Source organism: Somniosus microcephalus, chromosome 24 (assembly GCF_052327205.1).
Source record: "Somniosus microcephalus isolate GS21.2 chromosome 24, FLI_Smic_1.0, whole genome shotgun sequence".
In the NCBI taxonomy this organism is placed as follows: Eukaryota; Metazoa; Chordata; class Chondrichthyes; order Squaliformes; family Somniosidae; genus Somniosus; species Somniosus microcephalus.
In genome coordinates, this window is record NC_141010.1 from 19,053,209 (window position 1) to 19,070,108 (window position 16,900).

The following is a 16,900-nucleotide window of genomic DNA, read 5'->3' on the forward strand; positions in this document are numbered from 1 at the left end:
ATTTTGCATTTACAATACCATCAGATTCACAGATGGTATATACAAATAACAGTGAGTTTTAATGATTCAAGAGAATCTTGCTTCAAATACACCCAGATAACTATTACCAATTCTTGATCCTATACTTGAAACAAGAAAAATCACTTTCTGTTGACGCACATTTAAACATCCTAAATGTCTGGAGCCAAAAAAAAGTCGTACCCTATAAATCAGCCAGCAAACAAAGCTGTTATCACCGAATTCTTTGATTAGCATTTTGAACCAAATAGCCCAAGTCCTATGTAGCAAGTCCAGCCACGCTGGAGCCATTGGGGGGAAAAGAAGGGTTCTGACCAAGTGGTCTACACCCAAAACATTAACCTGCTGTTTCAATTTTTAGATGCTGATGAACCTGCTGTGTATTTCCAGAATGTTGTGTTTTTATTTTAGAACTTGGTTTGACTTTTGTTACTTTAGGGTTTAAAGAATGCAAGTCACAACTGGGCATATTTTCAATTTTTGTCACGGGATGCAAAAACTGAAGTAGTATTCCACTTCCCGGAACTGCCAATCCTATTTGATGAGCACAAAGTTCAACAGCAAACACAAATTTTATACTATAACCAAATGGAGAAGGGAAACAACAATATTTATGGGATTTCATGCAAACCGTGCAGTGAATAATCAGTGTCAGCTTAATAGCAAACTTGTGGCATTGCAGAAATGCAGCATGTACCCTGATGACTCATTAGATAAATTTACTGGAGTGTGGCACTGAGTCATAGGTGTCGCATTTGATACCTGACCTGAGTGCTGAGTTGCTTGATCTCAGTCGAGCGGCAGGTGGGGATGTTAAATTGGTTCATGCCAGTGGGCTAGGTGGGGAAATCTGGCCACGGTTCCGGTTCCTTATCGCTATTTTGTAAAAAAAAAATTATTCATTCATGGGATGTGTGCGTCACTGGCGAGGCCAGCATTTATTACCCACCCCTTGAGACGGTGGTGAGCTGCCTTCTTGAACCGCTGCAGTCCGTGCTGGATTCTCCCTGCTGGATGTGCCTGTGTACGGACGTCGTGGATGACAGCAGGATCCATCCAGCTCTGCCACGATCGTATGGATTGCTAACGTTCACTCTGTAGGTTCGTCCATGATGACTGGCCACATGGGAAAGGCACCGGAGCGGACAGCTGCAGACACCTGCAGAAGTCATGGGGAGAGGAGAAAACCTTTTGTTTTTAAATGCCGTGTACATTTTCCAATCGGAGAATGAAGCTCTGCTTCCTCGTTTAGTTAAAACCTTGACATAGATGAGACAGCTTTTGATCACATTACTTGTGCCATCTTTTTGCAGGCGAGCTCAGTGGAAACTCAGATCCATATAAGGTAATAATGCACACTTCTGCTTTGCTTATTTGTTTGTGTGTATGGCTCATATTTCAGTGTGACTATTTGATTGAAATGTGGTGTATAAGAATGAGAAATGAGCCTTAAGCTGAACCACACACAGATGAATATAAAATGCTGCCTTTCTGGTTTAAAGTCATTGCAGTTAGGCTTCAGCGTCACCATAATCTTTACGCACTCCTTCATTTACCACCTTTGTAGTTTGTATTCAACCGTAATAATGTTTAAGTACTTACTTAATGGGTGCTGTTGGTGGTAGTTGTGTTTGAGGAGTCTCTGCTCACCAATGATATTGGTTATATTTGACAAGACTGTACTTGCCAGTGATATTGGTGGATGTATTTGAGGAGACTCTACTTACCCATGGTATTGGCAGTTGTGTTTGAAGAGGCGTAATTTTTTTATTCAGTAGCAGGTGCTTGAGTTGTTGCTGAACCAGCCCCAATTTGTGACAACTAGGAATAAAGCCTCTTTCTCCATGGTTTCAGGGAAGTGATTCTGAAGGAGCAGAAATTTTTCCCTGAACAGGGAATTTGCTATATTTTACCGACAGTTAGGAAGACAACCAGCAAACCTAGAGTTGGCCATGTGGAAAGAAATTCCTTTAAAGCCTGGGGGATACAATAGAGCCTGGATGCTACCAAGACTGCTTAAAATAAATTTCCCCCCATTTTTTTAGTCATAGTCCACATAAAGACGGTAATTAGAAACCCGTGGAAATGTGCCTAGAAATTTTGACATGCTTACTCAATCCAGAATGTGGTTTCAATTCAGAAAGAATTCTGCCATTAAGCTCATCAAATGAAATGTGTTTAATAAACATCTTGCTGAGGCCTCAGTCTCAAGTCCTGAGAATCATAGCCAACTGGGTTGTCCTTGTGCCGAAAGAAGCTGGGAAATTCTGCTTGCCATCTATGAAAGAGTTATTTCCTTCATATAGCTCAGCCTGAAGCTATGCCCCCATACTTGCTACAGTGTTAGCTAGTACCAGAAGTGAGATCGTGGCCTTATGAAATGGCTCAGTTTGGGTTTTGTCCAGCTTAACAGAGCTGCCCATGTCGACGTTTTCAGTAACTGAGGACATGGTATGAACTGAGTTGAAAGTCTCAGATATGGAATCCTACAGTACAGAAGGAGGCCATTCGGCCCGTTGTGCCTATGCCGGCTCTTTGAAAGAGCTATCCAACGTGTGATTACTATCTAGATCTTTCTCTTCCTAGGAGAATGGTGGAGTCAGCAGTTTGCACTATGTCCTACTGGGGCTAGGAATCAGAATTTCCTGGATCAACACCAATTCTGTTGAGATGACTGCTTTAGGTAGTCCCGGAGAAAAATCCAGTGGGGGCATTGAGTAGCAGTCGGTGACTTAGGATTCTCTGGTTTCTCAGTCAGAGCTGAAAAGAGTTGATGCTTTTTACCAGTAACCAAATTCACAGGTTAGGCTAATTTGTGACCGGTTTTGGAAGATGATGTAGTGGGGGGGCTGAAGGACTACAGTGCTTTCTGTGTGTGTGTGAACCCCTTTGCTTTAGAAACAGACACTGGCTGAGACAGAGGAGGGTAATTACAGCACCTGCCTTTTCTTTTGTTTATACTGAAAACTCCAAAATAATTATCCCTATAAAGATTCCTTAATGTAGCTGTGGTATTTACATAACCAGCGGGTAAGGAAAGCACCATCAAAAAACACTTGCCTCACTGTCTCTGCGTAAGACTCCTAGAAAATCTCACCCTCACTTCTCCTTTCTAGCACCCCCTCCCCCTTGCAACAGTGTAATCTCAGACTTGCTGTTAGCAACACCAGGGGAGACCTGCTGAAAATATAAAGGTGTTGCATCTAGCTCCTGCTAGTCAAAGTGTCACATTTTGCTACAGATGCAATCTTTTAAAAAAAAAAGCAGTAAACAGCTGCCCTCTGGCCTCAGCAGTTTTGTTCTTGAGAAGCAAATCCAGGTAACTGTAGCGACATGTATAGAACAGTGACCTTAAACGGATAGGCCAGGTTGGCAGCTAAACATCACAACCAGGCTCCAGACCCCAGGTGAATTGTAAGCAATGCCACGGAAAATCTTCTGGTATTATTTGGAATGATTTACAATTCCCAAATTTATCTGAAAATCAGTAAAATCTGAAATTGAAGACGCTTTACAGTAGAACATAAAATATCTGATCACAGCATATGGTTATCCAGAGTCTCGGGCTCTCTACTAACATTGCTGTTTCTCAATCTTGATGGGACTGATTTGCCTCTCTTCACACCCCACCCCAACCCCCGGGTGCTAATCAGTGGCAGCCAGAAAGTGTGCCCCATCTGACCTGCAACAGGTGTGGAAGTGAAACTACTGCAGTGGCCCTGAGAAAACTGTAGCAGCAATAATGGTCACTGGCTATGGGACTCTCGAATTGCTGCCCAAAAAGTATCACCCAGAAGGCCTCCACCACCAATCTCTGGAAGAAAAAAGGATTCGCCTTTTTTTGATCCTCTGGTGTTTTCCAATCCTCTGCTCAGAGAGGGGCAGGGTGAAGGGCCTAAGGCCTACTTGTGGGATCACTTCAAAATGAGTGCCCTTCCAATGTTGTGGGTGGAAATTGAAGCAGAAGGGCTAGTGACCTCCTTTTCCACCTCACTAGCCTGCCTGCCCTTTGCGTCTGCTGCGGTTGCAAGCCTCTCCTCCCCTCTTCCACCTAGGCCCCCCAGCAGAAATCCTTGGACAGCATGAAGGGACACAGACCCAGCTTAGGAGCCGAGTGTCTCCCAGATGGATTGGACAAGGAAAGTCTGAAATAAGTCTTGACTCTGCAGTAATACTTGTTTCTGTTCTCCTTCGACACAGTACAATAATAATTCTGGCATCAACTATGAAAACCTGGGTCCTGAAGAGTTGCGCTCGTTGCTTACAACGGTGAGTGTTAACTGACTGTGATAGGAGCGAATGATCTTGGAAAACTGGATAGCTCTTGAAGTACAGTGAAGATAATTTCAATGCCCGCAGTTACTTGTGAGTTGTCACGTCCATTCATTTGTGAAAATACTCTAAGTTGCTTCTACTCATCCCCCCCACTTTCTCCACAGTGTCCAGTTTTATGTGACTGATCAGTCTGCTTTTAGACAGATTCCATGGGACGTTCTCAGTAAATCTGTCTTCTCTTTTTTCAGCAATGTGGAGTCATCTCAGAGCACACCAAGAAAATGTGCACACGGTAAGAACCCTACAAATTAGCTTATCATAGAAACAAGGTGATGCGCCATCAATTACTCAAAAGACTGAAGTTGAGCGAGTAACAACCAGGCTTTTATTAACTAAAGAATGAAGGTCTTGTCTCGAGTGGTCGACCCGTCCAGAATACTAAGGGACTGGGAGGTAGTCACTTATATACCTGGAATAGTGGGAGGAGTCAGCCGAGGCATGTCCAGACCTGTACCTAGTGGAATACACATACAGACACCGACAGGTATGACAGTGGTTTACCACACAAGGCAGTCCAGTGATGGAGTCTCTGCAGTAGGATCATAGAATGGTTACAGCACAGAGGGCCATTCGGCCCGTCGAGCTTGTGCCGGCTCGCTCTAAGAGCACTTCAGCTAGTCCCACTCGCCCCATCCCTTTCCCCATAGCCCTGCAAAATGTTTTCCTTCAGGTACTTATCCAATTCCCTTTTGAAAGCCACGATTGAATCTGCTTCCACCACCCTTTCAGGCAGTACATTCCAGATCCTGACCACTCGCTGCGTAAAGAAGTTTTTCCTCGTGTCGCCTTTGGTTCTTTTGCCAATCACCTTAAATCTGTGTCCTCTGGTTCCCGACCCTTCCGCCAATGGGAATAACTTCTCTCTATCTACTCTGCCTAGACCCCTCATGATTTTGAACATCTCTATCAAATCTCCTATCAACCTTCTCTGCTCTAAGGAGAACAACCCCAGCTTCTCTAGTCTATCCACGTAACTGAAGTCCCTCCTCCCTGGAATCATTCTCGTAAATCTTTTCTGAACCCACTCCTTAAGGTCTTCACATCCTTCCTAAAGTGCAGTACCCAGAATTGGACACAATACTCCAGTTGAAGCCGAACCAGTGTTTTATAAAGGTTCATCATAACTTCCTTGCTTTTGTACTCTATGCCTCTATTTATGAAGCCCAGTATCCCGTATGCTTTTTTAACCACTTTCTCAACCTGCCCTGCCACCTTCAATGATTTGTGCACATATAGCCCCAGGTCTCTGTTCATGCACCCCCTTTAGGATTGTACCCTTTAGTTTATATTGCCTCGCCTCGTTCTTCCTACCAGAATGTATCACTTTGCACTTTTCTGCGTTAAATTTAATCTGCCACGTGTCCGCCCAATTCACCAGCCTGTCTATGTCTTCTTGAAGTCTATCACTATCCTCCTCACTGTTCACTATACTTCCAAGTTTTGTGTCCTCTGCAAATTTTGATACTGTGCCCTATACACCCACGTCCAAGTCATTAATATGCATCATGAAAAGCAGCGGTCCCAGTACCGACCCATGGGATACACCACTGTATACCAGTGATACAGTAACCACCGCCCATCATGTCTTGTAAACTGCTTCTTGAAAATTCCCTCAGCAAAGATTGTTAAATTCATGAGGCTCGATTCAGTAGCAAGTCATGGCATTGGCAATGAAGCACACAGGAATGGGCCTCCTTGTACGGAATAGCAAGGTGCACAGTGGACTGGGAGAGACAAGTAGCACTAGAGTAAAGAATAGTTCAGAAATGGGAGGGATCAGACAGGGAGCAAATGCAAAGCAGTCTAAAATGGGTTTGGATTGCATGTACGTAACTGCACAGAATATGGTAAATAAGGTTGGTGAGCTGTGGGCACAAGTCTCCACATGGAACTATGATATAGTGGGGATAACAGAGACCTGGCTCAAAGAAGGGGAGGATTGGCAACTTAATATTTCTGGCTACAAGGTGTGGAAGATAGGGATGGAAAAAATGGAGGGGGTGGCCGTATTGATTAACGAAACTATTATAGCACTGGAAAGGGATGATGTAGTTGAGACAGAATCTATTTGGTTAGAATTAAGGAACAATAGAGGAGCTATTACGCTACTGGGTGTAAACTATAGGCCACCAAATAATAGGTAGGAGAGGAGCAAATTGCAGAAAGATGCAAGAACTGTAGAGTAGTGATAATGGTGGACTTCAATTATCCTAATATAGATTGAAATAACAGTGTTAAGGGCAAAGAGGGGCAGGAATTCTTGAAATGTGTACAAGAGAACTTTCTTGATGGGTATGTTTTCAGCACAACAAAGAAGGAAGCAGTGCTGGATCTGGTTGTGGGGAATGAGGTGGAGCATGTTTTAGTGGGGGAGCATGTGAGGAACAGTGATCATAATATCATCAGGTTTAGAATAGCTATGGAAAAGGACAAAGAACAATCAAGTGTAAAAAGACTTAAAGAAAGAAAAGAAGACTTGCATTTCTATAGCGCCTTTCACGACCACCAGACGTCTCAAAGCGCTTTACAGCCAATGAAGTACTTTTGAAGTGGAGTCACTGTTGTAATGTGAGAAACGCAGCAGCCAATTTGTGCAATTGAACAGGAGGAGGGCTCATTACGGTGAGTATAAAAGGGATCTGACCCAGGTGGCTTGGAATCAAAAATTGGTTGGCAAAACAGTCACTGAAGAATGGAAGGCTTTCAAAGAGAAGATGGTTTGGATACAGAGTAGACACTTTCCCACGAGAAAGAAAAGAAGGGCATCCAAAGCTAGTTCTCCCTGGATTACTAAATATATAGAGATTAAAAATGAAATAGAAAAAAGCGACTTATGACAAATATAAGGTTCATAATACAGTTGAGAACCATGCTGAATACAAAAAGTACAGAGGAGATCTAAAGAAGGGAATAAGGGACAAATCGAGAGTCTGAGGAGAGATTAGCAGCTAACATAACATGGAACCTAAAAGTCTTTTCTAAACATACAAATAGTAAAAAAGTAGTCAAAGGAAGGTTGGGGCCAATTAGGACCAAAAAGGAGATCTTCTTGTGGCCGCAGAGGGCATGGCTGAGGTACCAAATGTGTACTTTGCATCTGTCTTCACTAGAGAAGAGGATGCTGCCAATGTCGCAGTAAAGGAGGAGGCAGTAGCAATGTTAGATAGGATAAAAACAGATAAAGAGGAGGCACTTAAAAGGATGGCAGTACGCAAAGTAGAAAAGTCACCCGGTCCGAATGAAATGCATCCTAGGTTACTGAGGGAAGTGTAGTGTATGTGCCTTTAAGAGCCCCATGTGTACTGTAATGCCGGTAATGGCCACTCGGCTATATAAGCCTGAGTATTGTGTTGTATCCGTTAGTTCCCCTCCAGACTTTGTTTAGTAAACACCTATCAAACCAACTCCTGTCTTCAGTGTCTCTATCAACACACAGACACAACAGTGGCGACGAAGTGGAAATGGACTTACCTACAATTCGGCAGGACCTCAAGGACATCGATTCCTCTGGCGTCCAGAAGAATCAAGAAGTGAAAGAAGCTGTTGTTTCACCAGCTGGCCAAGCTGGTGGCAGGTACTGCGGTAATCCTTCCTGGGCGTCAGGCTGGGGCTCCAGCGGCTGGCTCTACAGCTGGGCCAAGCAGCGAAAGCGGAGGCAAGCAGTAACAGACGGGGAGGGAGCACTCGGGAGACGGCCGGCGCTGCAAGCAGGTCGGCGTTCAGACCTAGAGAGAGAGTCCGGCGGGAACGAGTCTCCAACTGTAAATAAATAAATAAATAAAAAAGAACGGAAACAGCGTTGTCATCGGCGGGAAAGCGCGGGAAGCGCCATATCTTTTCTGCAGAAAAGAAAAGCGCGGGAAGCGCCATATCTTTTCTAAGATGCCTAATTCTGGCAATATTGATGCTTTTGATAACGAGATAGAGGATTGGACCACATATGTGGAAAGAGTGGAGGTATATTGCACCGCAAATGGAATAGAAGATGAAAAAAAAGCTTCAGTACTTCTAAATCTAATGGGCGCAAAGACATACAAGCTGTTACGAAACTTAATCACTCCAGCCGAACCGATGGACAAGAATTTTAAGGAGATTGTTGATACCCTACACTGCCAATTCGAGGCAGGACTGGCATTCTCTACGAGACAAATTCGTCTGCGGTCTCCTAAGTGTAGGAACACAAAAAAGGCTACTTTCTGAGAAAGATTTAACACTGGACAAGGCTTTCAGTGCAAGAGGAGCTGCAGAGATACAGCAAAAGCCACAAGACTTCGGCACCCATGAAATGACACGGGGTTTCGAGAGATGTTATCACTGCGGCAGATCCACCCATGACCAGAGGGACTGCTGGTTCAAGGACAAAGCATGCAGGCAATGCGGAAAGATGGGACACATTACACGTGTATGCCGATCTGGAAACAAAAAATCCACTAACAGGAAAAAAATCAATAAGGAAAAGCACAGAAAGGTACAAGTGATGACAGACAGTAGCTCCGAAGACCAGAAGAGCGATAGCGACTCCGGGAACAAGAGACTAAGCTCTCTCAAATTACATAATGTAATTGCCAAAGAAGATTACCAGACCATTTGGGTTACCCTCACAATAGCAGGGTCCCCAGTTAAAATGGAGCTAGATACAGGATCAGCTCTGACTGTCATAAATCGACAGGATTACGAGCGGCTATTTCCGCATATACCTTTAAAAGACACATCCATTATCTTGAAAACATATACGGGGCAGAAAGTATACCCCAAAGGAAAAATAAGGGTGCCTGTTGTATACAACGGCAAGGAAATACAGAAGTTGTATTTATACGTTCTACAAGATGGTGGTCCACCGCTGTTGAGACGTGAATGGATCAGGAAAATACGTTTAGACTGGCACTCCATTCAGGCACTGACGGTGACCAGTAAGGAAAAAAATGATGATGACGTCATACCTGAACGATTAAAAGACATCTTGGCCAACGCCAAGGAAGTGTTTCAAGAGAAACTAGGAACCTTGAAAGGCATCACCGCCTCAATAAAAGTGGAAGATGCAGCAATTCCCAAGTTTTTTAAGGCAAGACCGGTGCCATACGCAATTCGTCCAGCAGTCGAGGCAGAGCTGGAGAATTTGGAAAAGGCAGGCGTATTATCTAAAATAGATTGGAGCGAGTGGGCAACACCCATCGTCCCAGTCATGAAGAAAGCATTGAAGAATGATAAATCTGAAGAACAGAGAAAAATTCGCATCTGTGGAGACTTCAAGGTGACTGTAAACCCGGTCCTTCACACGGTACAGTATCCTCTTCCGAGGATAGAAGATATTTTCGCCTCGCTATCCGGAGGGAAACGTTTCACCAAAATTGACTTGGCACAGGCATATCTACAGATGGAGGTTGAAGAGGCCTCTAAAAAATATCTCACGATAAATACACACAAAGGTCTGTACCAGTACAATCGACTGGTTTTCGGAGTAGCATCCGCTCCAGCTATCTGGCAAAGAGCTATGGAGCAAGTCCTCCAAGGGATTCCGGGGACTCAATGCTACCTAGACGACATCCTTGTAACAGGAGAAAACGACAACGAGCACCGTGCCAATTTGGAGCAGGTGCTCACTAGGCTGAAAGAACAGGGCCTACGAGCAAATCGCCCCAAGTGCGAATTTTTCCAAAATCAGATATCATATTGTGGCCACATAATTAATAAGGAAGGGTTGCATAAGTCACCTGAAAAAATTGAAGCGGTCATAAAAGCCCCAGCACCTGAAAATGTTTCACAATTAAGGTCATTCCTGGGATTAATAAATTACTATCATAAATTTTTTACCGAACTTATCAACTCTTCTACACCCTCTTAATGAACTGCTACAAACAGGAGTAATTTGGAAATGGAGCGAAGACTGTAAACGTGCCTTCCATAAATGCAAAGACTTAATCACGTCCAAAGAAGTTTTGGCTCATTACAACCCATCACTGCCAATCAGACTGGCGTGCGATGCATCCTCTTACGGCATAGGAGCAGTATTATCGCATAAATTCCCTGATGGCTCGGAACGGCCGATAGCTTTTGTGTCACGCTCATTGAACTCAGCTGAGCGTAACTATGCCCAAATCGACAGGGAAGCACTCAGCCTGGTATGGGGAGTGAAGAAATTCAACCATTACCTACACGGACAAAAATTTACCTTGTTGACTGACCATCAACCCCTCATCTCCATATTCAACCCTAAAAAGGGGTCCCCATTATGACAGCGCAAAGGCTACAGAGGTGGTCCCTTTTTCTAGGGGCACACCAATAGAACATAGAATACAAAGGGTCAAAACAGCATGGGAATGCTGACGGTTTATCGCGCCTACCGTTGCCAACGGTAGAAGAGGCACCTACAGTAGACCCAGTGGAGATGTTCCACTCAACCATAGTGGAATGTCTACCAGTAACAAATTCTGCCATTGAAAAGGAAAGGAGAAATGACCCGACTCTCTCACGAGTCTACGACTTAACGGTGAAGGGATGGCCAGCACATGGCGAACCACTGTTGCCAGCATTCTCACAAAGAGGAGAACAGCTGTCAGTGTGCCGAGGAACCTTGATGTGTGGATCCAGAGTGGTGATTCCACCCAAACTCCAGGATAAAGTGCTAAAGGAGCTTCACGAGGGGCATCTGGGTGGAGTGAAAATGAAGAACCTAGCCAGGGCGTTTGTATGGTGGCCAGGTATCAATGGAGACATCGAAGAAATGACCAAGAGCTGCCTAGGATGCCAGAAGGTCCAAAACGCTCCACCCCAAGCCCCTCTACATCCATGGGAGTGGCCCTCATCTCCCTGGCAAAGGGTACACATCGACTTTGCTGGTCCATTTATGGACTCAATGTTCTTAATCGCGGTTGATGCACACTCCAAGTGGCCGGAGGTAATAAAGATGTCCTCCACCACCACGGAAAAAACCATCACAGTATTAAGGACCATATTTGCCAGGAATGGGCTGCCGGAACAGATCTGTTCTGATAATGGACCGCAATTTGTGTCCGAAGAATTCAGGAAGTTCTTAAAAAACAATGGGGTTAAGCACTACACGTCCGCCCCATACCATCCCGCCACCAATGGATTGGCTGAAAGGTTTGTCCAGACCTTCAAGAAGGCCATAAAGGCCATGGGTAATGAAGACATAAAACTTCAGCACAAGGTGGATAACTTCTTGTTCGCATACAGGAATGCAACACATATGGTTACAAACCAAACTCCCGCCATGATGTTCTTCAATAGAAGCCTAAGATGCCGGCTGGATTTGATCAAGCCCAACATCAGAAGGGACGTGGAGAACTGGCAATTTCAAGGCATGAATGAAAGGCCAACTAGAACCTTCCAAATAGGTCAACAAGTTTTGGCCCGGGACTACCGTACCGAGAAATGGCAGCCTGGAACTATCTGCACGCGACTAGGACCGCTGATGTATACCGTGGACATCGGAGAAAGCATAATAAGGCGCCATGCTGACCAAATCATAGAGTCATCCGAAAAGGGACAACCTACACCACAACTCTATACGCCTAATGATGAAGTAGAGATACCCATATCTACCTCCGATCCAGTGATACTGGAACCCGATGAACCCGACACTGGCATTCAAGCCGAATCAGCTTTGCCAAAAGAACCTACTACACCACCAGAAACTACTACACCACCGAGGCGTTATCCGGACCGAGTCAGGAAGCCTCCAGAGAGACTGACTTATAATTAATTAACTGCAGCAATGTATAGATTATTTTTCTTGTAACATGTAATTAATAATTACTTAAAATATTATGTACTGGTTAGCTAAAAGGGGAGGAATTGTAGTGTATGTGCCTTTAAGAGCCCCATGTGTACTGTAATGCCGGTAATGGCCACTCGGCTATATAAGCCTGAGCATTGTGTTGTATCCGTTAGTTCCCCTCCAGACTTTGTTTAGTAAACACCTATCAAACCAACTCCTGTCTTCAGTGTCTCTATCAACACACAGACACAACAGGAAGTAAGGGTGGAAATTGTTGAGGCTCTGGACACAATCTTTCAATCCTCCCGTAGATATGGGGGAGGTGCCAGAGGACTGGAGGATTGCAAATGTTACATCCCTGTTCAAAAAAGGGGAGAGGGATAAACCCGGCAACTACAGGCCAGTCAGCCTAATGTCGGTGGTGGGGAAACTTTTAGAGACAATAATCTGGTAAAAAATGAATTGGCACTTGGAAAAGTATGGGTTTATCAAAGTCAGCACGGATTTGTTAAAGGCAAATCATGTTTGACTAACTTGATTGAGTTCTTTGATGAAGTAACGGAGAGGATTGATGAGGGTAGTGCAGTTGATGTTCTGTATGTGGACTTTCAAAAGGCGTTTGATAAAGTACCACCTAATAGGCTTGTTAGCAAAATTGAAGCCCATAGGATTAAAAGAACAGTGACAGCATGGATACAGAATTGGCTAAGGGACAGAAAGCAGCGAGTAGTGGTGAACGGTTGTTTTTCGGACTGGAGGGAAGTATACAGTGGTGTTTCACAGGGGCCAGTATTAGGACCACTGCTCTTTTTGATATATATTAATGACCTGGACTTGGGTATACAGGGCATAATTTAAAAGTTTGCAGATGACACGAAACTTGGAAATGTAGTAAACAATGAGGAGGATAGTAACAGACTTCAGGAGAACATAGACAGACTGGTGAAATGGGCAGGCACATGGCAGATGAAATTTAATGCAGAGAAATGTGAAGGGATACATTTTGGTAGAAAGAATGAAGAGAGGCAATATAAAAAATGGTACAATTTTAAAGAAGGTACAGGAATGGAGAGACATGGGGGTGTATATACACAAGTCTTTGAAGGTGGCAGGGCAGGTTGAAAAGGCTGTTAAAAAAGCATATGGGATCATTGGTTTTATTAATACAGGAATAGAGTACAGAAGCAAGGAAGTTATGCTAAATCTTTATAAAACACTGGTTAACCCTCAGCTGGAGTATTGTGCCCAATTCTGGGCACAAAACTTTAGGAAGGATGTCAAGGCCATGGAGAGTATGCAGAAGAGATTTACTAGAATGGTACCAGTGATGAGGGACTTCAGTTATGTGGAGAAGCTGGGGTTGTTCTCCTTAGAGCAGAGAAGGTTAAGAGGAGATTTGATAGAGGCGTTCAAATTCACAAACGGTTTTGATAGAGGAAATAAGTGGCAGAAGGGTCAGTAACTAGAGGACACCAAATTTAGCTGATTGGCAAAAGAACCAGAGGTGACATGAGGGGGGGGGGAATTACGCAACGAGTTATTGTGATCTGGAATGCACTGCCTAAAGGGTGGTGGAAGCAGATTCAATAGTAACTTTCAAAAGGGAATTGGGTAAATAATTGAAGGGAAAACATTTACAGAGCTATAGGGAAAAAGCAGGGGACTGGGACTAATTACCAAAGAGCAGGCACAATCGGCCGAATGGCTTCCTTCTGTGCTGTATCATTCTATGATTCTTTCATTGGTGAAACTGTAAGGATGACTATTTGCGTAGAGTAGCCAGTGATGTACTTGAAATTATAGGCCCGTCATTTCCGATCGGAGGCTTCCTGCGTGCGGAGGCCTCCTATCGGAAAAAAATCTACGGACTTACCTGAAGGTTCCCGAGGTCCGGACACTTCCGCTCCTGGGCCTCTCCACAGTCGAAATGTGCAGGGCCCACGTATCCCAGGGGCGCAGGCGGTTCGCAAGCGTCCCTGGGATCATGTGGGCCAGGCCAGCCAATGAAAGAAGGGAATCCCCCTTCATACTTTTGACAGATAGACCCGTCAAATATATGAATGGGGATCACTGAAAAAAGACACTAAAACATTAAATAAATGTTTTTTTAAAACCATCACATTTTTAAAATGAATTAAAATTACATTAAATTAAATACTTTAAACAAAAATTTATTTTTTGAAAAAAATAATTAGTTTTTTTTAATGGTGCTAAAAATAAAATTAACCTTTTTTAAAAGTATTTTTTTAATTATAAATGAGTGAAATTTTTCAAAATTTTTTTTGAAAACTCTTTTATGCTGGTAAAAACAGGCCTTACGCCTGTTTTTACCAGGCGTAAGATTTCTAAGTGTTTTCAGCGGGTGGAGGTTCTGTAGAGGCCCTTCTCCAGGGCAGGCGTCCGATCTGTCAAGAGCATTCTTGACAGATCGGAAATACCGGTTTTCAGTTCATGCGCTTCGCATGCCTGAAACCGGCATTTCCGATGTGTCCTACGGGTGTGTACACAGCTCGTACACACCCGTAGGGATCGGAAAGTACGGGCCATTATTTTCTCTCAAAATATTTGAGTCTGAGAAAAAAAAATTTAATTCAGGCTTTGAGAAATGAGCAGCTCTGGGCCAATACATTAAAGAATGGCTGATTATTACTCACTGATTACTCATAGCACTGTACATGTGGGAAAGCCCAACAGGATATTTTAAAAGCCACAGGAGGATTGTAGAGTATCCCAATGTTAGTAGCTCAATTACAACAGAACCAGTTATGCTGGTGTGGAGCATAAACACCGGCATCGACCTGTTGGGCCGAATGGCCTGTTTCTGTGCTGTAAATACTATGGTGGATGGGACGGGCGGTACCAGCTGGGGGGCAACTGCTATACACAGTTCTGAGTGATCAGTCTCAATTCAGGTGCACTACTGTATCTGTACAGCACTAGGTGGTATGTTTCTGTTTAACTACAGCTTACTATTGGCTTTCAGATCTTTGCGGTGCCCTCAGCACACAGATGAGCAGCGGCGATCTGTACGGGTCTACCTCCTGGGATCTTCAGTGTAAGTTCTGTTGAGTGAGGAAGTGATGTTAATACAGTTCCAGCGAGTTTGGAAGGGGGCTTGTTTAGGCTCTTACTTTGAACATCTACAATCACACGCTGGGATGTCTTAACTCCTACGATTAGAACTGGGGATTTTCGGCTCAAATGTGGCGCCGTAGTCTGAACTATTTAATGTGCTTCAACCCTGACATCCACCTACTCCTCAGATCTAGCTTTGCAGTGTCCTAAATAGCACTTGACATCATCTTCCTTTTCCCATCCACCAGCACAGAGAAAACAAAGGTTGATTTGTCCACCTACAGTTTTTAACTGCCAAAAACTTAGGACTTGCTCAGTGCTTGGGCTGAAATACTCACCTATATGCTGAGCTGTGCGGAAACCATGCCGCACATACTCGTACACGTGGACACTGCCCCTTTATGAAAATTGTCCTGAGACACTAGGTAGTTTTCTCTTGCTGTGCTCGCTCTTGATCTAGTCCTTTTTTGCCTGGAAGAGAATGCATTGAGACGAACAAGAACACTGAAATATAAAACAATAAATCAGGATAACTGGCTTGTGGAATAATTTACTATTCAAATGGGAAAGCCATTGAGACAGACAATAGAAATTGATTCAAGAGTCGTATTTATTGAGAGAAGAGATTGAGGAATATGGTGAGAAAGTGGTTAAGTGGAGTAGATTATATTAAAAGGGCAGACTTATTGGTCCTGATGGCTTTTTCTTAGTCATAAGTATATTAGTTTCAGTAAAATAGCTTCAAGCCGTGCCAGGTCTGAAAGGTCAAAGTGCCCTGCCCTCAATACAGCAGCACAGTCCATCCCAAAGAAGAAGGAAGCAAAGCAATTTAATCCAATCGGTTGTGCAATGCACAGTAAATTTAATTCATATGGGGCATGAGTCTCTTCCTCTTGTTCTATCTCTTCTCCATCACTACTTATGAATCGACCTAAGGAGGATGGTAATTATCACAATATGATTACAAAATGGTGTGATTGCTCAGACTGTCTCTTGCCTCATTTCAGATCCCTTCCGGAATCTGAAGTAAGTGTAGAAAATGAGAGTTATGATGCCTCAGAGAGCCAGAGTTTTATGAGCCGACTGCAATGGGATGGCACATCAGATATTTCGCCTTCTGACTCAGCATCTTCCAAAGCAAGTGAGTGCCTTTTTGTGCTAAAGGTTGGTAGTGCTGGATTATTGAAATCAGACCAGACTTGTATCATTCCGAGGATGTTTTTGCTAAGAAATTGGTATTTATTTTCGAACAGTGGGACTGGCGCTATTGCTAATCCCTGCCTCAACTAGTAGCTTTTCTACTTTGTGAAGAAGGCGATGGGGAAGATAATAAATTCACATTTTTTTCCCCATTTTCTCCCATCATGTCATGAGGATTCTGATCCATGCTGTGGGGATAGGTGCTGACTACCCCTCTGGTACCTTGCCCAGGTGGTCATTTTTGACCTGCGAGCCTAAACAGTGAGTCTTGGTAGCCTATCTTGACATTTGAGCCTGATCCTGCCCACACTTGCACTTTGAGATAGTGATCAGAAGTGGATGCTCTGGCTGATTCTCCCACTCCCAGCCAGGAATACTGAGGCTAATTCAGCTGCCCCAAAGTAAGATCAGCACAGTCAGATCTGGGACCTTCGCTGTCTGTATAGCTCTATCACTGGGCAATGTATTTACTCGCTGAGCTTCAGAACAGTGCTTTCCTTGTAAGGCGCATTCTTGTTTCCTGCTGTGTCTTGT

General features: G+C 43.9%; 1 protein-coding gene across 3 annotated transcripts in view; it reads left to right on the forward strand.

The window, feature by feature from the left end:
* The window catches only part of atxn7l3a (ataxin 7 like 3a), a 43,995-nt gene that overhangs the window by 21,703 nt on the left and 5,392 nt on the right, over positions 1-16,900 (forward strand). For 2 of the 3 annotated variants that reach the window (XM_085966292.1, XM_085966290.1), the window contains exons 8-12: positions 1,332-1,363; positions 4,219-4,287; positions 4,542-4,585; positions 15,075-15,146; positions 16,174-16,307. In XM_085966292.1, the coding sequence (XP_085822418.1) occupies positions 1,332-1,363; positions 4,219-4,287; positions 4,542-4,585; positions 15,075-15,146; positions 16,174-16,307 (351 nt within the window). The remainder of the gene's footprint in view (positions 1-1,331; positions 1,364-4,218; positions 4,288-4,541; positions 4,586-15,074; positions 15,147-16,173; positions 16,308-16,900) is intronic. The other variant, XM_085966291.1, reaches the window with a different exon arrangement.